The sequence below is a fragment of the Manacus candei genome, unplaced genomic scaffold (assembly GCF_025592945.1).
Source record: "Manacus candei isolate 608988 ecotype Guabito, Panama unplaced genomic scaffold, ASM2559294v1 h1tg000028l, whole genome shotgun sequence".
Lineage (NCBI taxonomy): Eukaryota > Metazoa > Chordata > Aves > Passeriformes > Pipridae > Manacus > Manacus candei.
The window spans coordinates 1,776,095-1,800,789 of record NW_026138076.1 but is presented as its reverse complement, the minus strand read 5'-3'; the positions used below and the strand labels follow the sequence as shown (position 1 = coordinate 1,800,789).

The following is a 24,695-nucleotide window of genomic DNA, read 5'->3' as shown; positions in this document are numbered from 1 at the left end:
AGGCAAGACCAGACAGTTTCACTTCAAGTATTGACAATCATACAAGAAGCAGTGAAACAAATACTTTTGTTCCACGAAGCCTTCTAAACCTTTTTTTCTTTTTTTTGGGGGGGGGGGGGATGGTGGTTGGAATAAAAGATACAAGAGGCCACAAAGTCTGAACAGCCAGTGATTTTCCCTCAACACCCTGCAAATAAGAGTGGCCTGGTAGGAACTACAGAGTGAATGCCCATTTTCCTAAGCAAATTAGATGAATGATCTTCAAAAATGGGTTGATCAACCTCTAAAATTGCCACATTACTATCTAAAACACTACAGTTGCCTAAAATCTTCACCCACAGTCAGAACGGAAGGTGAAAGACCAGAGACTGGTTCTCCCATCACAGATAGCAAGGCACAATATCTAGTCTTTAATTGAGTATTCTGAAAATTACAGTATTACTACAGTATTCTGAAAACTCAGTATATTCAGTTGGTATGATTAGTCCTCTGCCTAAACCCTTCTCAAACACTTCACAGATCCCAAAAATACAGTATCAAAACAACAAATTACTAGAATTAAAGCAACATTTTTAAAACATTTGTACTAAAGCATCAAAAAAATTCAATTCAAGTGAATAATCAACTATTATATTTATATTTAAAGAATAAAAGCAATAATTTGGGTAACAAAACAATGGCTGTCTTGTTCTTTGGATTCTGTAAGAATGTTAATCTGCTTCTGACAACCTTTTGGGCACAGAAAACTAACTGTGATAAAAAAATCAAAACCAAAAAAGTCATTGTAATTTTGCTAACTCCTGGCAGGAAAGAAATTTCAGTCTTAGGAGACTGAAAACCAATACAAATCAACAGAAGAAACACAGTTCAATAAAATCAATTTAAAAAGTGAGCCAGTGCCAGCAAAAGTTTTGCCAGTCCTCAAATTGAAAACACCCACCTAGTTACACCTCCCAAAAACTAACCACATAAATTATGATGCAGCTTACTACAACATTATGACATTCTCCTTTAAGCATTTTATCTTTATGCTTTCCACTTTAGCAGTTAATTTAAACATTTGCACAAAAACAAAACTGAAGTGCTAATGGAAAGAGCAACTATTTTGTCAAAGTGTCTTGTCTCAAACAACACAACCATACCTTACAGTTTCACAGACGACTAGCACAACTATGTGAATTGGCCACACTGACTCAAAGGTGTCCATCTAGTTCAGCCTTGCAGAGGACCAGTTAGCAGCAAATGGTGCAGGACAAAGGGTAATGGAAGTACAAACCTTCCCCAAAACAATACCTTTTTATTTTGCAAAACAGTCTGCTGTAATGAGTTTTCTAGCTCAATTCTACTTGTTCATGCAGGCATGTTCTGCCCCTTTGCCCTGGAAACTGGGAAGTGGGGTGGGGATATATCTATTTTTAAACATTCTCCTGATTTTCAGTTAATGCCTCAAGGCCTCACAGCATGAAAATAAGTACCAGTCTTCCTATAGTTGCCTCCCTTACAATACTCAAGATTTCAAAGAGGTCTACCACATCCTCACTATCACCTCCTAAGACCCAAAACCCATCTGGCTGCCACAGTGCTTTTCCATCCCCCTCTCCACCTCTCCTTGGCCTTCCTTGCTGCCAGTCCACTGTTCATTCAACCTTTGTTTAGCTAACTTCAGCATATTTATTCCAGAAAAAAAGGAATCCAACAACTAAACTAAAATAGCTCAGCATGAGAAGGAGGACAGGCTGAAGGCCTAAACCACAGCCGCCAACACATAATGTCTTAAGCTTTTGAAGAACTACAGCCACAAGGCAGGTCTTTTAACACCAAGAAGTCCTACTTTCTTTTCTTAACAAAAACATACATATAAAAGCACTGACTGGCAAACTTTATTCAAACATTTTCTAGTTTTACATATCCTTTCAAGTGACAATGATTAGTATTTTATTTCCCTGTCTTCATAATTTGTAGTATTTCTTCCTGAGCAATAACTAGGCTTTTTCCAAAGAACAATCCACTATTACTCCCAAAAAATCTCAAGTATAACAGCTAATCAGAGATCTAATTAATCAGTTAAATCCAGTCCAAGTATACACTTAATGGTTTGAAAGTACTGATTAAAGTAAGCTCCTTCCTCTCTTCTCTCCCTGCACCACTTTTTTGCACTTCAATACTACCATCTCATCACCCTGTCACAGTCACACATACTGTGAAATACCAGAGACCTCTGCAAGCAATAGCAGTTTATCTTGAGTCCCACTTCATCATCCTGCTACACACCAAACTTTCACTGCCTTCTAATGCTCCATCTGTAACCTTCTAGTTCTGTGAAGATGCATCCTTTTGCTTTCCATTAAGATAACACTGTACCTGGGACTGCTCATCACTCTTTCGGAAGGAAATTGCGATTTCTGTGAAACTGCTCACAGGCCAGGTTGCACACAGAGCTTCCATTTGGCTGGAATAAGGAAGTCTTACCACTTGTCAACATCAAGAGAAATTAGAGCCTTGACTACTCTTCATAGGATACTATAAACAGACATGAGACAACATAAAACAAGCTTCCCAGTGCTTCTGAGACAAGAGAAACATCACAGATGCATAGTTTCTTAGGATGTTTACTCCATAGAGGAAACAAACCAGTTTTACTTGCATTCTTTTATAATAGTGCTTAAAAGTAGTCAATTGGATGCATTTAGAGTTCAGATAGGTGGAATTTTTTTCTTTCAAACATCTACAGATGAATCAGAATGGGACGTGTTCTTATTATCCTGTATTAATAAAATCATATTTCATCAGATTTACTTTACAGAAGTAAACAGTTATGCCAGACATGCAATTTTAGCTTTGAGAGTGACCTCTATTACAATAAATCAACTGGCAAAACCCAAATTAATTCCTGAAACACAAATTTCATTCATGGATTTTTAGATAAGCTTACTACCTACTATCATCTAACATCAGTTACTATCATCTAGAATAACTAATCTCTTTAAGAAGCCCTACTAAAATCATGGCTCTACTCCCTCTGCAAATATTATGGATAGTTTGATATTTCCTTATCAATTTTGAATGTCATTTTTCAGATTCACAGTTGGTATTACCTGTGTAAAACACTGCTTTTTGTGTCTCCCTTACTGACCTCTCTCAGTCACTATTTTACTTGCCATGAGTGGGCTTCCACTAAAATGGTTAATAATACCTTCCTCCAGCCCTGTTACCTTCTCACAGATGCTGTTGTGCAGCTGTGCACTGAACTGAAGCAAAGACATGATACTGATGTAAAAAAAAAAATTAAAAAATCAGTCACAACTTTCATCTTGATCAATCCCCCCAAACTAGTCCAACTCCAGATGTGATAAGTGAGCAACTGGAACACACAGAATAGGCCGGGAGAGAGAGAAAGCAACAAGCAGAAAGCAGGAGCACCCCCTTCTGAGAAACCGCCGATTCCAAGGTCAGGTTAAACCAGTAAGGAAGTCACATCCTTTAAAGGCTGCAGAGCTACAGGTCTGGCACTGCTGCCTGCAACACTAACGCAGCAAGGCCAATTATCCTAAGTGGAGTTTCACAAGACCAAAACCAAAAGGCAGCCTTAGAATGAAATGCCAGTGAATAAATACATAATAGAGGTTTGTACACTGAAGTCAATAGAATCCATTTCGTGGGCTCTTATCTGTACTTTAGACTGACACATAGCTGTGTTGTTTCCAAAGTAACTACAATACCCTCTATGGCACTGGTAGTTTCAGTAAATATATTTAGGGAACACAAACCAGGTATGAACAAGAGACTGAGGCAGCCGTGTTCAAAAAAAATACTGACAAAGTTAAGTTTTTGAAATAAAAATTAAAAATATATGCTGAGAAAGATGGAGCTGTCTTTATGCATTTCATCTGCAACTCAAAACCACAACTAGGAAAGGATATAAATATATTTTCCCTTCCTGACACATGACAATATAAATTTTGGAACTATATGACACTACATAGTCCAATTTTCATATTTAGCAAATCAGTAAACAATACTTGGCACTAAAAAAGTCTTTTAATTTTCACTTCAAAATAATTTTTAATACTTCAGGCAATGAAAATAACTAAGACAAAGGTATTTTGGCATACAATGTTACAGCAAGTTACCTTCCAACCTTCTATATATAGCAATCTAGAATTAAAACTACAGTAGAGGGAAGTCTCCTACTCAGAATAACTACCTTTCATATTTGTTTCAAAATCATCCCAGAACACATGATTTGGGTGTGGGTTTTATTTGTTAACACTATAGTATTTTTTGGTTGTTGTTATTCAAACAAAAATATTGTGTAGTATTTCAAAATGAGGAAAAACTAATCAAGCTTGTTATTGTAAGACTGCCAGGGAGAAACAACATAAGACATTCTTTTTATTTGCTTTAGATTCACCTGCTTACTGCAATTAGTGAGGGCAGGGGGTAGGAATGCATTTCAAGTAAAAATCTGTGGCTGGCAAAAAAAAATTCAGCAGACTGACAAAAGTTATTAGTCAAAATTGATAATTTCCTAGAAAAGCTGACTGAACATATTTCTACATGTAAACAGAATAAATTTCAAAAATAAAAAAATCACTTATTGAGCCATTCACTCATTCATCAAATGCTACACATAGGAAAAAAAAAACAAAACACACAAACAAGAAACATTCAGGAATCAATGTTAACCAAGCTCCAGAGAAGCCAAGAGGAGGTATTTACTATTAGGAATAAAACAGCATTTGTGTGAAATTTTCCTTTCTAAATAACATATTTAACTTGCAGAAAACTCTGAATTTTAAGTAATTCAGTGCACAGAGACACTAGATGGAACTGAGAAAAACTGTTCCTTTATCTGTGTCACATTACTACATATGCTTAATAATTACATACAATTAACTCCTTACTTTATTCTAACCCACAAAGCAAGAAAGCATTCATACAACACCTTCAGGTATGGAAGGTTTCCCTTTCCAAGGAGTAAGTACACAGAGCCTAAAAAACCAAAATGTCTTCACCAGTTTTTTATTCAACATAATCTTGCTTAAATTAATACTCTACCATGAGGTTTGTTGGCTTTTAAACACAGCTTTAAATAGGTTCAGATAAACTACTGTTTATTGCTCATCTCAGTTTTAGAAGCTGAGAACATGCCAACTTTTTACAAATGAACACTAACCACAGAAATATGGTACATACAAAAAAATCAGGTATTAAAATTTTAACTGGAGACAGTACCAGAGGGCTGGGCTGCTGTTCACTTTTAAAAGCTTCATGATGCAGAAGAAAAGGCAGAAAACAGAAAGTGTTCCCTAGAGGAAAAAGATCAAATCTATCTTTGCATTCCTATAAATTCTCAGCTACTGCAAAAGTTAAAGCTTCACACAATCCAAGTAGCCTCAACAACCATTCCAGTGTACACAAGCTTCTGTGGTGCTGCTTGTGGTTGGCAATACAAGCTGCAATAAGTCAATGATGGATTTCCTTCCCACCTCAGCATCCAGGAATCACTGGAGAAGCAAGATTCATCTGCAGTAGCATAACACTGTCTGCATAGGGAGTAAATTTTCTCCAGATATACTTCAAGATCTTTGCAAGGGACCACAGGAATAAGATTTAAAAGGTCAGTGGTTCTTACCTGTTAATTAAAATTCTGTTGAATCAAATGAGTCAACAGTTCTGAGCACAGTGAGCTCAAATTCTTAACTGTTCTGACAAGCACATTACCTTCAATTTCCACGACAGTTTTTAGTTAAAACTCTAGAGTACTTCTCATTACACAGATTTCAAGATATTTGTACCAGGTCTCTGAAAAATGCCATGATTTTTGGATTTGAAAGAAAATGAGCAAGATCCAGAAGAAAAGGGTAGGGGGAAGAAAGCTATCACAAATAAAACTCCCTTCAGTTGTTTGAAGTGCTCAGAGGAATGAAGTAAACAAATGCAAATTTTCTAGTACCCACACAATCATCACATTCTGTTTATGCTGATTCTAAATTTTAACAACGCATTATCATTTTATTCACCCCTCCCCTTTGAGATATGCAAAGACAGTTTCCATAGTAACAGGAGAGACTTAGTAGTAACCAAAGGCAGAATAGCACTAACTTATGTAATACCTTGAAACTCACCTTGGTTTCTAAAATGTATATGTGCTTATTTTAGGACAACAAACACAGTGGCTATTTATTCTTTACACACACCCTATTATGGTCAAAATAAACATCTCAAATCCCTGTATTTTAATAAGTCAGTTTCACAGATAGGATGTAACAGACTAATCCCAAAGAAGTCTTTTCACACATCAGGATTTCTGCAGTAAATTACTCAACACTTATGTCTAAAATAACATATTCTTGACTTCTGAGCATTCTCTGACAATGCCTTAAAAAAAAAAAAAAGAGAGCACTACTAATTTTCTTCATCACAACTCTTTGCTACATGTTCCTCAATGCTGATTGAAAACAGATCCCAAATACAAAAAAGACATACAAGTTAGAGCAGGTAAGCTAAAAATCAATTAAAGGATATCAAACTGCTTACTTCACACAAATATTAGAAAACCCCTGTATTTTTAGGTGTTTTTCATAGTGATAGTATCATCATGGGAAATCTTATCCAGATCAACTGCGCCTGTCACTGGGTACAGTCCTCCTTTGACAAACATATGGCAGCTCAATCTAGTCATGATAGATCAGTATCCCTGGAGTTCGGCAGAAGAAAATGAGTCATGCCCAAGTTGCGTAGGACCAGGCAGCCAGAATCTGGTAGGAGGTCCTCAGAAAAGCAGAGCTGTCTTCAGAAAGCTTATAGCTGAAAGGGCAACACAAAAACCTGCTGAGGGAGGGATGACACAGAGTCCAAATGTTTCAGGGAGAGAGGGTTTTAAGAAACGGTCCACTACAGATTACTACTGTAAAACGAGAACAAAATACCAGCTAAAAAATCTGACTAAATCACAACAGTAAGGTCGAATCTTCAGAAGAGGTGAAGCTGATGGTCAAGGAAAAAAGCTCATAGGACACCAGAAGGTGCAGAATGCACTAGCAGAAGCACAGAAGAGTTACAGTCAAAACACTGGAAGGCTGGAAGGCAAAAATACTCAACTATGGGCAAAGGAAGTTACAAGTGCTTGATATCTTAACTCCGCGTGGGAGTCCAATGCCACTCAGCTACTTAAAGGCCAAGAATTTTCCTGATTAATTGTTTTTTAATATTTGCTTCAAAATCCTCTGCAAATCCAGTCATCCACAGCTTTTTTAGCTATATGCCATAGTTACAACAAGTCAATTGCTGACTGAGCTATCCAAACACAGATCTCTCCTGAATGTCTCCTATTCTTTATCACTAAAAATAAAGAATATGATAAGAAACTAAAAACTTAATTAAACTGAGAAACTAATTGGATTGCCAAGACAGATGACTGCATTGAGATGCTATCAAAAAGTAAAGGACAGCTTGAAGTCATCATCCTTTAGAGGAGAGAGGACTTGAAATTTCTGTCCTCTCAACAGAAATGGTAAGACCAGATCATGATAAGTTTAACTAGAGACAAACAAATAGAAGTAATGGAATTAAAAATATCCCAAACCTGTAATGTTGAGTTTTCATCACTAGCAAAATCTACTAGCCGCAAAAAGCAGTTTACTAAGGAAGCAGCAGAAATCTCACAGCTCACAAACTTTTAATACCAGTGCATGCCAAAATAATCATGCAAAAGCATTTTGCTATGTGACCAAATTTATCATCCTCTTTATATTAGTCCACCACACATGAAGTCTAACACACAACCACCAAATTCCAAATGCGTTATTCAAGCCTCAAAAGGTCACTGCCTCAGTTTCACAGTCATACACATTCACAGTTTCACAGTGATACAATTCTACGGGCAGCTCTGTTCAGACCATCACTTGATGCCATCACAGGAAGTAGACCATCCTTGTTCACCCCTGTTGACCCCCACCCACACGGTCCTCCCTCTTCTTTGCACTGGTGCTAGTGCTTAAAGCGAGTCAGGATAAGAAATTCATAATTTTTCCAGTTGCCTGTGGTTTTTTTCACATCCAAGCAAGTTAAAGCAACAGACAGTGCTCATGGGCACTAGGGGCAACCCAGGTACAAAGCAGAAAGGGAGCATGAACTCCTTCCCTCCTCATGGCTTTCAAGTAGTGGGATGAGCATGCCTACTCCTACTAGCTCTCCTGTGCTAACAATATTGCTTGCATGGCCAGCTGGGGTCAACTCCAGAGAAAAAAGCCACACTTTAACAGTCACTCACATGAGAATGGCTCAAGCCAGTTGTAACACTGCATCTAAAAACCCGTTTTCCAGAAACCTTCGCTTCTCAAATGCCAAAGTCTGATTAATTTGAAGAGCTCAGAGTGTTAAGATGATGGCTAATTCCAGAATAGAAACTCAATTGAAAGAAAAATCTTTGAATTACTTTAAGGAAAGGTTATGTTATGCAGTGCATTGTTCCTTCAGTAAATACAATGTAGTGCTGTATTAAAAACTGATCTAGCTCAATATTATAAGACATAATTTGAAAGAAATTTATTAGCCATATACAGGTCCAGGTTCTCTGTCTCACCTCAAAGGCAGAAAATTAATCCACAATCATGGATTAAATTTAAACAAGAAAAGAATCCAGAATTATCCAAAATTATCCAGAATTACAAAGCAACTTAAAAGTCAATGAATAAACAGCATGCAAAAACCCAGTGTCATCTGCAGGCTCAGAACAGAAGGTTCCTTAAAACTTTCTACCAAATTAACTAGGGAACAAGCAGAGCCAGCGTGAGTAGGGAAACAGCCTCATGGTGTTCCATCCAGTGGAGACACAGTTTTGTTGATCCGATTTTCATAACCACAACTAAATACCTTCAAGCACAGTGTCAGATGTTACCTATTTAGCTGCCATTTAAAAATACTGTTAAAAAGGCATGTATACACAGGCAAAACAACAGTAATGATAATCTATATAAACAAATAAATAAATCCTTGAATATCTGAGGAAATATGGCAAAAATAGAATCTTAGGCTCTTCCCTAGTCCTAAAATTCATTTTACATCCCTTTTCTGTCAAGTGTTTAGATTATCTTTGCCAGCTTCTGCTCTAACCCACTAATAACCTCTGATAATGGGAACTTGTTTAAAAATCTAAGTAATTTGACTGCTATAGGTAAAAACTTTCCAGCCTATATTTAATCTAAATCTCGCCCACTAAAATTTACTTCCTCTTAATCTACATCAGAACCACAGAAAAAAAAAAACGAAAAAAACTTTAAAAAGAAAACAGTGCTTCTGTGAACTATTTCTTGCATGCATACATACCCATCCCACAGCCTTTTCCACCACACCAAAATAATGCAATACTTCAACAAAAAAAAAGAAATTATTCATGGGTTTGGAGCCTCTCAATCCACATTGCTACTTTCCCCTGTACTTTTTTGGGTTGTTTAATACTCAGGACTAAACACAAAAGTGCAATCAAAAAGAAAAAATAAAAGCCTTCTGTAACTTAAACTGATTTCACATATCCAAGGATAACATCCACTTTTGCCATCCACATGTTGCTCACAGACCAATTTGTGACTAGGAGTCCTGAATTATTTCCTACACCTCTGCTTCCCAAACATCTGTATTTGAGCATCCTACAGCCTCTTCCTAGTGTGGCATTTTGTACATAGCAGCTTTTTAACTTTTGGGTTGTACTTCCCAAACCTGTTAAAATGATTGAATTAAAAGTTTATTCTATTCTTCTCCAGACAAGTGTTGGCATTCCCTCCTAACTCAATGGTACATCTGCAATTTTTAACTTTCAAGAAAATGATAGATAATATAACTAAAATCACCCTCAGAACAAGTCATCTGGTTTTCTCCCAACCTTCAAGAGATCTTCCAGCTTTGCAAAAAGTAATTTAAAGCTATTTAGGGATTAGTTACTTGACATGCAAAGTTATAGGATCAACTGAAATACCGTATTCATCAACCAGATGAACATGGAACTACGTTGAAACCTCCTAAAGTTTAAAACTGATTCTAAGATGGCTTTTAACCATATTTATTTTCCAGACCAAAATGTTATGTAACACAATAAGCCCACTTATAACATGTTAGATTTCTCAAATAATTGTATTTCTTCACCAGAGAAGAAGGATTGTATTTCTTCACTGCTGAGAGGGAGAGGGCATGGCTGACAGGCATCTCAGTATTTCAGTCCATAAAACATAAAAAAAAAAATTACTTTTTTCCATACAGACACATCAAAATTGATTAAGCACAAAATGTAGAAAGCACCAGCACTATACATAATAAGAAACATTTAATACCACCTACAGCCAGATTAATTACGATTAAAAAAAAAAAAAAAAAACAAGAGAGAGCGAGCTGTTCCGATATAGCATTTTCACAGCACCCTTGGGAGGTACAACTGCTGCTTCACAGACTGCGGATGTTCCAACTTCCTTAGTTTATACAGCAAGCCAACAGATTAGACAATTCAGAATTCAGAAGTGTCATGTCCTCAAACAAGACCGCTCGATCACGTAGCCTTGCATCTCCATCTCAGAGTTATTTCGTGAATACTGCTGAAGTTTCATTAGTTATAATTAAAATTCATGTTTTTAAGGTGTTAGGCTGGGAAGAAATCCATGCATGTCCCATCCGCTGAAGTTCAGTAATTTTAGCTCAGGGTGTCAAGACTACTCCAAACAACATCAGAAGTTTTTCTCTGATAAGAAACCACACTACTGTGATTATGAAGGGATACGGGTTATTCTTTTTCTTCCACCTTCCATGCTCCTCCTTCCAATTACAGAGCTTTTTAAAAAGCACATTATGAGATACGACAAACTCCTGAATGTTTTACAGCACTTCCCTGCATGCAAATCCCATTTTCCTAAGTGAACTGTCCGAAAAACTTTCCTACCACTCATTACAAGACAGATTCAGAATGCGTATAAGCAATTCAAAGCCATCAGAGCCTGCTGAAATTAGATTGTTTTAAACGTTTTCAGTCCAACTGCTGGTTTTAACTGCAGGCATTACCATTTGCCCTAAAGTACTTTAGTATGAACATACTCACTTTTCTTAACAGAATTAAGTGAAGGCTGGAATGCTTTCCACACTTTCCTGGAGAACTGAACGCCCCTGAGGGCAGGGATGGACATCCCTGCCTGTGCAGCGCGGGGCTGCGCTCCGATACCGCGGGACCCGCGAGGTGCGGGGCGGGTCCCGCAGCCGCGCTCGGCGCTCACACACAGACCCCGCACGGGCGGCACGGCGGGAGCCAACGCGGAAGCGGAGGCTCCGGCTCCCAACAATATCGCTATTCAACAGGACCCGGCACACATCCTGCGGCGGGCTCCTTCCCGGGAAGGGCCGCGTCGGGCAGTACCGCAGTGCCGCCGCCGCCGCAGCCGGACCCCCCGCAGCCCGGCCCGGCGCCCTCTGCAGAGCCGCACCGCGGCTGCCCCGCGGCGAAAGGGGGCGGCTCGGAGGCGCTCGGGAGCGCCGCGGACACCGCGGGAAAGGTTCCCCCCCTCGCCGGCAGCCCGGCGGGACCCGCGGGGCCGTTACCTGTCGCCGGCTCCGCCGCAGAGGCGGCGGCACCTCCCCGTCCTCCCCGCCGGCCGCCGCAGCCGGCCGCAGCCTCCAGGTCGCAGCCCGCGCCCGCGGCGGCGCCAGGCAGGAGCAGCCCCGGCAGGAGCAGCGCCAGCAGGAGCAGCCCCGGCAGGAGCAGCCAGGTCGGCACCGGCCGCACGCCGGGCGCTCGGAGCGCGCTCATCGGTGCCGCGCTGCAGCGGAGCGAAGGCAGGAACACGAGCACGGAGGGAGGGAGGGAAGGCAGGAAGGAAGGGGCAGGAGCTCCGGCTGCGCCGCTGCCGCCCCGGCGGGTCGAACCCGCTCCGCGCCGGCCCCGCCACCACCCGCCGCTTCCGGCGGCCCCCGCGCCGCCGGGCGACACGTCACCGCGCCGTGACGTCACCGGCAGGGGCGGCGGGCGGAGCGCGGGTCTGGTCCCAGTGCTGGGTTTCCGTGCCGGCTCTCGGTGCAGGCTCCCATCCCGGTCCCGCTCTCGACCCCGATCCCCAGCCCCGGGCAGACCGGACCGGCGCGCCCGGAGTGCGGCAAGACGGGGCCGTGCCGGCGGGCGGTGGGAAAGTTGTGTCCGGCTGCGGGAGAAGCGGCCCTGGCCAGCCCGCCCCGGACCCCGCCGAGGGGCCGCTCTCCCGGGCCGCTGAACCCCTCAGAGCAACCCGTGTGCTTGGCCGAATGCAGGAAAGGCACGACGGGAAAACAAGGCATTTTGGGCTACAGCGCAAAACCGAGACCTTAGACTTTGTTAAAATTGCCCTTTTTCCGCCGCCGGTCAGGCACCTGAGAGGAGCGTTCTGAACGGGAAGTACGAAAGGAGTTTCGGTGTGTGCTGCAGCACGCTCAAAACAATAACAAAACAAAAAAAAAAAAGAGGTGTTTCACATATGATCAGACAAACTGAAATCAAGAAAACTAAGTCTTCACAGAGATTAAACCCCGATGTCATTGTGATTAAAACCTTGACTGAAAAAAAAATGCTTCTGTTTAAGGTGTTTCCATCAAGTCACTGAATGGGAGTAAAATCTATTTCTCCTGTTGAAACCTGTGGGATTTTCCACCATTCTGTTTAGAGACATTTAACGAGAATAACATAACCTTTAAAGATCGAATTCACTCTAATATTTTAGGTACACAATACATGAGAAAATAATGCAGCGCAGATGCCAAAAGCTATATAAACATTACATTTCCTATTAACTGTCGCAATTACCTAAGAAATAACAGAAAGGGGTTCAAAGGGTCTTGAGAAAAGCCTTTGCGGGCTTCGTAGACCCTAAGCAGACAGGAGCATGAAATGGAGTGGTACAAGGTACTTCTGCAGGTCAGCAAAATCTGTGAAGCTAACTGTGAAATCCTATAATAGTATTAAATGCAGCAGGAAACAATTTCTCTAGCAACATAGTTGGCGTGCATACTCCCTCCCAGCTGAACCATATTTTTATGGGAAAAAAAAATACCAAAACTTTAAAGTACTCATATATCATATGAAGATTCGGAAAATGTGTCTAAACCTAATGGGTTGTGTTTGAATTGTGAAGTCCGTGCACAGCCTTATTATTTCTGTTGGTTAATACAACAGCCTTTAGAGACCAATAGTATCTGAGTAGATCTTGTGCAAAGAGAAAAATGTAAAGCCTGTATCTTAAGAAAGCTTGTTCAGTTTGTTTAACTTAAGGGAGGGGAGCTGGAGCAGAGTAAATTTCCCAGCTGGAAATGAAGAAACCAGCTGTTAATTTAATTAATTAGTTAATTTTAAAATACAAAGAGAGAGGTATTCATGAAGGGTACATGAAGAGGCAAGTTTCCTGGAGTGTGAACTATTTTAGCTGAGAGCCACTGCAGTCAAAGGATATGGACTTCATGAGTCCCATGTCCTATGAAGAAAAGCCATGCATTAGAATAGCTGTGAAATGGGGCACTAACGGAGAGCACTTCAGTGAAAATGCCCTGGGCCTGAAATAGAAAATTATCCTTGTTAAAAATCCTCTTTCAATATCAGTTCATTTTCACCTCTTGCTTTCAACTACGACCCAAACAGGGAAGCATTAAAAGGATTGTTCTCAAGCAGTGCCTGTGTTCTGGAGCTGGGGGAAGGTCACCCTAGCAGAAGATCTCACAGGGAGAAGCACATTAACTGGAAACACCTCATGATGCACTGCCACTTCATATTGTGCAGAATCAGCTGCATGAGCTCAGAATCAAGAAAGGGCTTCAGCCTAACCCATGAATCCACAGTAACCTAATCAACTTCTGGCTTCAATATGAGGACACAAATTCTGCTGAGTGCCCTATAAGGCTTGATCACAGAATCAGAGAAAAATATATGACCTTTTGAGTTCATCTGATATAACCTCCCTACTCAGGCCTGAGGAACACCACTCATAACCACATGGCAGTTTCATTTTGGACTGTTGATGGCTACTTTTCAAGTAGAGTGGTTCAGACTTACCCAGTCTCTACAGGACTACAAAGATGCTCCGAATACCGTGGCAAAAACTGTGCTACGTGTGCTGCTCTTATCACCTCAACCATAGAGCCAATCATCTCATGACAGAAGGCAATCGTGTTGATAGAACTGTGCGGGTTTTTCTGTCTTGACTTGTCTTTCATCATCCCAGAAAAGGCTTACAAAAAGATTTGCTCCATTATCTCCTCTGAGAGAGATGCTAGGTAAGGATGACTGTTCTGTAGTTTCCTGTACTTTGCTTTGATGATAGATGTGACATTTGCTTTTTTTTCCCAGTAACTGGAAATCCCATCTGATTGCCACAGCCTTTCAAAGGTGATAGGAAGCAGCCTAATAATATTACTCAGCTTCCTCAGCACCTTTACAAGTACCTTCTGTCCAGTCCTAAGGACTTGCAAACATCTCATTTGCTGGAGTGTCCCCAGTTCAACCTTCCTCTACAGTTAGTAGTAGTCTTCTACTCCAGACTTTGCCAAATAGAGCTCTGTGAGGCCTGAGGGCTGACCTTGCTAGTAAAGAACAAAGGAAAGAGGGCTTTGAGTATGTCAGCCTTTTCACGGTCCTTCATTGCTAGGTCACCTGCCCATTCATCAGCAGAGCCTGTAGTTCTTAGGGTTGCTTGCTTGTAATGAGACTGGTTTGATGGTTTTCTCTGCCTCTGGGTGTAGACAGCTGTGATAGAAATGCTGGCATTGGTGTGAATGGAGTATGAATGGTAATATCTGGGTGTGGGGGCACTGGATGGAGCACACAACAAGGAGAGGGCTCTCAGCATGGACTATGCTACTGGGATCCAGATTAGCAGGTCATCACCCAGTACATCTTTGGGCAGTTTCACAAGACACTCCTTTCTGGAGAAAAGGGGCAATGAAGAAACCCTAATGACTCACAGAGGTGGGACAGGATGGGGACACTGATCACTATCAGCTGCTAAAGGCTACCAAGAGGCATATTCAAAATCTGTGCATGGTTGCCAGCCTAAGAAGAACCCAGAAGACATGAGGAGATCTTCACAGCCAGTGTCACTTCCCTCCCACATAATTGTAATGGATGCTGGACCTAACAGCATCTGGACATAGACATGGCCATGGCCAATGGGCAGCCTGGTCACCACTGCTGTGGTGCCCCATGGCTGCACAGGCTCATGGAAGCTCATGTCCTGCTCTGCTTTAAATACATCCACCTTCGCAGCTGCAGGTCTGGCACTGGCCTGTGCAACACTGTTGATAGAGTGTTGCAACAGTATTTCCCACAAGTGGGTATGTTTATCTTTTGCAGGAAGCAAACTGGTCTTAACACCTAAGAATTCAGCCATTTATGTTATTTTCTGTCATGAATCCTGCTCAGTATTAATGGGCTCCTACAGTCTTGGCTGAATTTTCCGAGTGTACTTTGCTGTATGGATAACATGAGAGACTTTTTTTGAGTCCTGTCCTCCATCCTTCCATTGACCTTTGGAGCAGAAAGCTTTTTTTCTTTTCATTAGTGTGTATTTTACTGCTTTGAGTTGCCATTTCTGTCAGCAACTTTATCATTCACCTAGCCTTAATCACTACATTGATTTATCTGAACAGAAAAAGGGAGAGGAAACAATCTTCAGAGTTGTTTAATGCCCGTAGTGCTTTACAATATATACATTCAGCCATTTCTAAAATAACCCTGAAGCAGTTTTGAATGGTAGAATAAAGGGGAAAAAATGCTTTTGCTGCTGTTTGGTGCCATTTACAATATCTCTAAAGTACAAGCTGTGAATTCTCTGGGTAGATGTGAGAACTCATGAGCAAAAATATAAACCAGGCTGATAATAGAGAAAGAAACCTTGTTGGCAAAACAGAAACAAAGCACAAGCTGAAAAAATGATGGAAGGTCACATTACAGAGAGGAAGATTCAGACAATGAAATTTATTTATTAAAAAACAATGCAAATACAAACTGACAAAGTTCAAATTCCGATAAGCGATGACCACCAGATTACAGGTAAATTGTCCAATAAACATTTAAATCTACAAATTATGTGAAAAGAAGCATTAATTTTGAACAAGCTTGAGAGTAAAATTCAAATGTCTTCTCTTGATTAGAGAAGTTACTCATATCTCACCCAAATTATAAAACTTTCTAGTTCTTAGATTTCGTGCACTGATAAAACCTCTGATGAAGGTGGAATTTTATACACTTTGTATTTGTCAGGATGAGAGGACTGGTTTAGAAACCCCTTCTCAATTGTTTCCGGGTTACTGAAATTTATTTTTTGAGGAGGGAAAGTCGTTAGTTCAAGAGGAAACTTAACCAAGTATTTTAAATAGTCCTGTATTCCAAGCTGTTAATGGACTAAGAAACTATGGGTTATAGATGCTATTGCAGTCCAGTAATGAAATTGGAACAGAGAGGATGGAAGCGAATGAAACATCTTCATTATCTGATGAGAGTATTAGCACTTATGATCTTCTTATCAATGGCCAAGAGTCTGGGTATCTCTCAAATGAGCAAATTGCCTGGTAATAGGCTAAAATGCTGGAAGAAAATGAGAAAGTATCTTTCAATCAGCAAGAAAGAGCAGTCAATTAAGTGAAAACCAGATCTGCAGAGCTACAAAGAACTTTTTGATTAAGTCTCCTAATTTTAGATATTTTTTTTCCATCAACATTGTCACTAGTATTGCAGGAGTGTTCTTTTTCTATAACATTTATGGAGTAAAGACAAATGTAAAAGAATTCTTGGAGCATACCATGTTCAGCAAAATGTTCATTGTAGCTGAGTCTCCTATTTTCATGGAAGCTTTTTTCAATTTGTTGAATTCTTTATGGGAACAAAGATGCCATTCCAGCTAGAAGATGTTGGCTAGGCAGACTGTGGTTGGATTCTGTTTATTTCAAAAATAAACAAAGACTCAATCTGCTTATACAAGATCTGGAGGCACATCCGGAGATATGAAGTCTGAAGGAAAACAATGGCAAAATGAGTGGATAAAACATTTCAGGCAGCACTTTGATTTCTGGAATCTATAGTAGGAGCCAAACAGCTTGCCAGGACACAATCTTACCAGTGATGCAGGAGCAGGGGTCTTGCCATCTGACTCAGTATTACTTGGCATGTCAGTTAGGTTACAACAAAGTGATGTTTTGACAGCTAAAGGGCATTTGGAGTAACACAGAAATGGTTGTGGAATGAATACAGTACAGATTTAGGTGATCAGAAGTATGTTAAAAACTGCCAAGGTACAATCTTGGAGGTCGTGATGTAACAGAGTTCCTCTCCTCATCTGATCTACCCAGAACATACCTCACTCTAACTGGTTTTGCCGAATTGATTGCCAGACTGTAAAAGTCTGGACATCTTATTAAATTTTAAGAAGGTTTTGATTGTGGCAATTTTGCATCTACAGTAAAGTCATAATCGGTTCATTTGTAGTTCATACTGTTTTTAAATGATCAATATAATCACTCCTGATGTTTAATGAACAGCAATATTAACACAACAAATACATACATTAAAAATAATTTGCTGGATCTCTTTTTCAGTTTTCAAGCAATGTGAGAATTCAATCCATGTCAAAACAGAAGTGATAGCTATAGAGGTGACTCACTGAAAAAGACTGTCTCAGAGGGAAGAGAGTACAGATCATTTCATTGCCAAATGCAAAAAAAAAAAAAGATCCCAGTATGTACATAATCTTTCTCTCACCTTCCCTGAATCTCAGTAAATCTCTAAATCCACCATTACCTAACCAGAGACAGTCGGTGCTTTGTGTCTTCTTATTCCCTCCCTTCCTGGTAGACAGGAAACAAGAAAAAGCACAATCAGGAGGTGATGAAAGTCACTGCTGCTCACGAGTAGCTTTTATCTTATAATAAACATACTGACCAACTGTGCAAAAAAAAAATAGAATAAAAAATCACAATTTTTAACAAATATCATTTGGACATAATAATATAGCATGTACTCATGACTGCAGCAAGTATTGAAGGCTGCCTCCTGGGATGTGTTTGGGTATGTTTTCACTCAGAAAAAAAAAAGTTCCTACTTGCTTGTAACAGGAACTGTCAGGATGGAGTCTGCCTTACAGTGGAAATCATTTGCCCCTTAAAGACAATTTGGGATAAGAACAAAGAATATTTATGACCTTATGAAAAAGCAAGAAGAAAGTGACCAGAGCTTTTACTTCAAGTGTGGTTTTGGTAGTTTTAGCAGCTGTTGATTGAAAAGTGGAATGAGCAATCACTCAATCAGAGGCCAGAGCTTCAGTGAGTGGGAGATTATATTCTCATGATCTGTGACTAACAGCAAGTAATAAAAAGCCTAGTGAACATATGTATCGTGTAAATACAATTCTATTGTCAGATGGTTTGTGGTAAATTGAAATGGCTGCTCTAAGGTCACAGCAAGTAGACTGTTTCCTGGAATTTCTGCAGGCAAGTTGCACATCCTGTAAATAAATAGGAGCTCTCTAGATTCATGGCATGCACTGCCAGGTACTGTAAGTGACACAGCACATAATAAATAAGATCATTCTGCAGAGGCAGAGACAGGTAGTCTCAAATCACCCAGAAAGTTGAAGGAGATGTAGAAACCACTGCTGAGAAAAATCACATAACAGGTATTTTGTCCTTGCCTCAATTTTTATATGTTTTGGTTTGGGTAATGGAGAAAAAGCATCAGAGACCGTATGCTTAGTTACAAGGTCATTGAATACAGATGGTTTTGCTACTGTCAGAACACAATCTTGGGCATTTGGCATTATGACTTACTACAAACAGCTCTATTTCTCAGGGAAAAGAGTAAAATTTCATCCATTGCTTACATTTTCAGAAACAGTACACACAGTTCATTTTTGTTCCTGCTTTGCAGGCTGTGGTACTTGGAAGGTTGTATGCAATCCTTGAGCACTGGAGTTGAACAAGCTTTCATGATCTTCCTTGGATCTGGACTTTTTTTTTATTCCTTTATCTGCCTTCATGATGAAATTGGGAGAGTTTTGGTTAGGGGTGGGACAAAAAAGTTCTGCATTCAATGAAGTTTGTTAACTTTCTCTGACATGATCTGTATAGGACAGGTCATATTTTTTACTATTTATCTACTGTTTAATGAGTTTTAGCAGTTCTTTTTAAATTGTTCATGGTAGTTAATAGAAAACATGGGGAAGGGCTCAACTAAAAGTCTAAATCGAAGTCAGTCAACTCCTAATCCCTTCAGAATCAATAGAGAGTGATGGGAACTTCAGGTTGTTCATTTCTTACTAAAATAAGCATCTAAGATCTGACAACTTTTCACACATGAGGGGAGGAGAGGGGCCTTACTGGGATGATATAACTAGAAAACAACCATAAAGTAAGTATTCACAGCATTAAGGAGTTTGATTGAATATGAAGTAGCAACAGGTAAACTTTTCCTAATTATTTATTAACTGCCTTCATATTTACACAGCAGTAATTTCAGAGAATATCTTCAGAACCAATCTTGAAGGACTAGAGAGAGACTCAGCAAAGTGTCTGGCTCCAAAGATGTATTCCCAGTGGGATTAGCTGTGCTAACACCAGCAGTGTTCTCCTTCACCTGGAATCAGTGTCTGTGATCATTCAATACTGGAAGTTTCAATATCACTCCAGGGCTAGTCACTTCTACTCAATATTTATATTTTTGTAATCTGTAAAAACAGACAAGCTCGAGAAACAGTTAGCTACAAGAACCAAAAAATTAGGTTAATAGAATGATAGAATGGGTTGGGTTGGAAGAGACATTAAAGGTCATCTAGGAGGTTGCTAATGGCTTCTGAACTGTAAAGGCTTGAGGCAGATGTGACACCTATCCAGAGTTACTGGAGAGAGAGTGCAGTAAACTATAAACTATGGTAGTGGGTATTGTTCCTCAAAGTGGAGCAGTTGCCTTGTCCCTAGAGTTTTAAGCCATAAAGGATGTGTGATGTACTTCTGAAATTCTATTAACTTCCTCTTTTAAATCTAACTGATGGCCTGAAAACTCACAATTAAATAAGGAGGGGTAGTCAAAATTTAAAATACAATCCATCATGGAGGAAATAAAAATCTTGAATGCTTGCATTAATCCTCACTAAAATTTTAATACAGCACGGAGTCTTGAAAGAATGTTTCTGTCCCGTAATAGCCCTGCCTTTGAATGGCCCAGTCCCACGAAAAGCAGATTTGACCTGTTTGCATTGGAACAATTTCCTGAGCAGTATCAGTAACCATCTCTGTGTTTAAATGTCTGGGCTGAAGTCAGGAAAGAGTAATTTATCCTGCACTTGTCATTTAATAATCTCACCATGGTGTTTTCTAAAAAGGGGCAACATTTCAGTCTAGAGAAAATTGTAAAGGTGGCTTACATTTACATGGAGAACATGCTCATTTCGGTTGGGTTGTGCCCAGTTTTCTGAGAGATCTGCAGTAAATTCTATAAAAGCAGGACTACGAAACCAGTGTAACTCAGAATATTTTTCATTAAACTGTTTGGAACTTGTGAACAAAAAATCTGTGTCTATGAGGGGCTATTTCTTCTATAACATTTTACACTGCATATGTGTTTAAGCTGCTGAAAAAAAAGGTGATATTTTCCTTTATAAAAGTAAAACAGACTGAACTGAGATTTTATAATATCATTCAGAATTGCTTAGCTAGAAGAATAGCAGCCTTGAGCTGAAAACACAGAATAACTGTGAGATTACAGTTAATGCTTTTAAACTAGAGAAAATACAAATACATATAATAATATACAAAGTTTGTTATTCAACAAAAACAAAAAAATCACATCTGAATAGGCAAAGATGGGCCTTACATGTCAGAGAGACTCTTGCTCTTTATGTTAAAAAAACCCCTACATTTTACTTACAAGAAAAATATTTTGAAAAAGCTCAGGGGGACAATTTCACCATTTTGCAGAGACGAGGAAAAGTCTGACAAAGTAGAAAAAAGTGTAAAGACTCTAACATCACAGATTCCTATTGTACATACCACGTAAGATGATATTTGGTTTTTTTCTTTGCCCAGGTTTCACCATTCTGTTTTTTTCTGAGAAAACAATACTTTTCTTTTGTTCTAGCCTCATGTTCTAGAATACTGTGTAAAGATCTAGTGTATACAAAACAAAGAAGTTTATTTGTGCAATCAACCATCTTGGCCCTTCCCTCAACCAAAGTTCAGTAAAAGGGATGAGTTTTCTGGGAATATTCCATTACCTGCTTGAAAGTTAGTACATAACACTGTTTTGTGTGATTTCTTTCAAAGGAAAGGTGATCACTAAGGTCTTTGACAGGTTTTTCCCACCTTTGAGCGAGCACATAGTTTAACATTCAGCCTGAGAAAATTTGCACTTACTGTGGTGTCTGTAACTTCCATGCTTCTCTCTCATTATCCCCTTCTAACAGAAAGCCTGGCAGACATGCAGCACACCCCTTCTCCACAAAGTTTCTCCAGTGTTTGCATTCAGAATGGTGGCACAGGATGTTCAAGAAAACATCCCGGGCATCAGTCCCTACTGTTATGGGAGCACTGCACTGACAGGAAGGTCTTTGATGGATTTGGCTTTCTAAGATTTCAAACCTTTATTTAGTCTTTGTCAACCTAGAGTGTTGCAAGCCCAAGCATCTACTACTTTCATCTTTTAACTGTGTGTTTTCAGGTCTGAATATTGATTATCCGCCTAAATAAATAATACCTACTGTAAACTGACTCTCCACTATAGCACTTACCCCTTATGCCTATTACCACCTAATGCAGAAATGGACTAATACCGAAATTTTAAAGTTTTTCCAGGATTCCTTCACAGCAGAATAGAAACATAATATTTCTCAGGGAAAGATAAGAGCCCTAATCATACAGGATTATATTTTCTGTAAGCTGTAAACTGTAATTCACAAAGACAGGAAAACCAGATAAGGCAAAACTACGTAAGGATGTTTGTTGAATATTGGAAAAAGAAAAGAGAGGAGAAGATAAAGCTCTGGAACAGAAAGAGTGGTACGAGTTTGAATTTCAAAATTTATATGAACATACCAAAAAGACACTTTATCTTTCATATGATCAACAAAACTTATTTGAGCTTTTAAAATAAAAAAATTAAGAAGAATTCAGAAACACCTTTTTACCTTTTGACATACATGTTTTAATTGTTGAATAAAGATGCAATATAAAGCCAGTAGAACAAAGTGGACTTTGCTAAACATACAAATAGCAAATGATCCCTTTCTGTGTTGCAGACGTCACAGTCTACAGAGTTTGAGCACCTTTTTCCACACATCCTTTCTTTCAAGAGTAGCTTTCCCCATAGTGGAAGTGCATTCCATGAGCATGAGGCACAGCTGGGAGACAGGCTCTCCTGCCTATGTGTTAGTGGTGAAAGGTATTAATACTCATAAGACCACTTTCCCATGTCTGTTAACTGTAACGCCTTTAGAAACTGCTTATAGTTAGAATATCTCAAATGTATCACAAACTAAAATAAAATATCTAATTATGTCTTATTGTCAGAAATTATGGAGATAATTTCTTCAGCACTAATGTGAGTGCTGCAAGCAACTGGAACTTTCTTCACAAGCTGTAGCTATGCCAGTTTTCCATAGTTAGAACTTGATGTTAACATTAATGAACAATGATTGGGCTTCAAAGCAATGCTTATGTTTTTGTAACCCAGATGCACTTGGAAAAAAATGGGAGAAAAGGGAAAATGTTGTGACACTTGACTTATAATCAAACAAATTTAGATAATAAATAGTACTGAACAGATAGAAAATTAAATATTATTGATCTTTACAATATATATTTGTGCTGATATACTGTTTATAATTGGACGTATTCAGGCTGTAACTATCCTAGGTAGGCTTTTTCAGAAAAAAATATCATAGAATGTACCATTCATGGAACACATGACTCTTGAATAAATGAACTATCAGATACCTACTAAAACATATTAGGTGGCTATAACATAATATTTTGTCCTTGACTATCAAGTTCCAACTTGTCTCTTAGCAACATGATACAGACTTTTTTGTTTAAAACAAAGCACAGAAATTGGTCGCACACTTTGTCTTGCACAAATTGTGATCTTTAACTCTTTTGATAAGTATTCCATTTATTTTGGTCATAATCCCAAAAGAAACAATTTGTTCAAATTGTTCAGCCAAATACAATGTCATTTGGCAAAGCACTGTGGTCCTTCATAAAGCCTATTCTCTAGAGATAATTGTTTGCACGTATCAGTAGTCCAACATCTACAACAACATGCTGATTTTGAAATGTGGGCACACAAGAGGCCCCACTGCATCCTTCTTCAGAGACCCTCAAGTTCACATCCTATAACCAGCAGTGTCTGACAAGACACAGAAGCAGGTGAACCTCCCTGGGCTTAAACAAAGCCTCAAAAAAAATTGCCCAAAAGCAGTATTTCTCCCTTTGTATTCATTTTAAAGCCGATACCCTGTCAGTATTTAGCACAGTCAGATTGCATCACCACCCATTATGTGCTGCAGTCTTACCAAGCATGGTAAACCCAAGACAAACATCCTGTCCTAACCACGGACTCACTCTGCCCACAGTAACATCTGCTGACTTGTGCTGCACTGTGTCATCCACAGAAGAGACAAGTATCCCGAGACGTTCTCCAAAGCATAATTGTCCAGTAATGCCATCATTTGGTAGGCATACTCTTAACTGCCTACTTAAAAGACGCTAAGCTGAGACATTTTAACACTGTTTTAAAGCAAAGCACAACTGTCACACTACTGGGTCAAGATGATCTTCCCTGCATTAACAATTTTGTTAAGGTACTGAAAAAGGTGAGCATGAAGTGTGCAGGAAAAAACACCCTTCCGTGATCTCAAATAGCAGCACAGCTTATTCTGGATTTTAGACTTCAGGTTATTCTGTGTTTACAATAAATGGTTCTTGCAGAACTGCTCACAGAGGTGCAGTCTCTCACAACAAGCGTGGATTTGTGCTAAAAGCCTGAAGTCTTCAGAAGGGGGATTTTTTTCCTCCTGTACTGAGTCCTAAATCCATAAAAGAACCCTAACCCCACCACAGTTGCTCTTCAGCACTTCTGAAACACAGTATCGTTCCTATGGCTACTGTAGTGGGAATTGTTCACAGGGGTTGTTTCTCCTGCTGGTGCTGCCAGTCCGACAGGAAGGCTGGTTAATGCCCCTCTGCCGGTCGTTCCCAGGGGCCCTCACCTTGGCCCTGGCCCTGTCCTGCTGTACTCCCCTGCCCAGCCAGAGAGCTTCCTGGGGCTGGAGGAAGCCTGTTGATCTCAAATATGTGCTTCAGCTAATTGCCTTTCCTGTGTGGGCTGTGGGAATGGAAGCTGCTGGTGCAGCACCTGCAAGCAGCCAGGCATGGAAGGGAACAGCCTGGAGAAAAGGAGGGAAAAGGAAGCACCCAGCAGCTCCCGCCACCCTGGCTGCATCCGTCCCCTCCCTCCCGTTTCCTCACATAAAATACTGGACGGCATATTTTACTGATTTGTTAAAATATTTTGAAAGGCTCTTCCCCTTCCTCACTGAAGATATAGCCCTTCAGTTTTGCAATGCATTTCAGTATTTTTTATAAAATGCTTATTTAGTGTTAATAAGTAGCTTGCTATACTGCTTTCCCAAAACTGATTTTTATACAGCAATTCTGTTTCA

General features: G+C 39.7%; 1 protein-coding gene across 3 annotated transcripts in view; it reads right to left on the bottom strand.

The window, feature by feature from the left end:
• Window positions 1-11,916, bottom strand: part of STIM2 (stromal interaction molecule 2) — a 66,534-nt gene extending 54,618 nt beyond the window's left edge. For 2 of the 3 annotated variants that reach the window (XM_051789967.1, XM_051789964.1), the window contains exon 1: window positions 11,578-11,916. In XM_051789967.1, coding sequence (XP_051645927.1) covers window positions 11,578-11,785 — 208 coding nt within the window. In that variant the 5' untranslated portion in view covers window positions 11,786-11,916. Of the gene's footprint in view, window positions 1-11,083; window positions 11,306-11,577 lie in introns of those variants that run through there. The other variant, XM_051789965.1, reaches the window with a different exon arrangement.
• Between the last annotated feature and the right edge of the window lie 12,779 nt (window positions 11,917-24,695).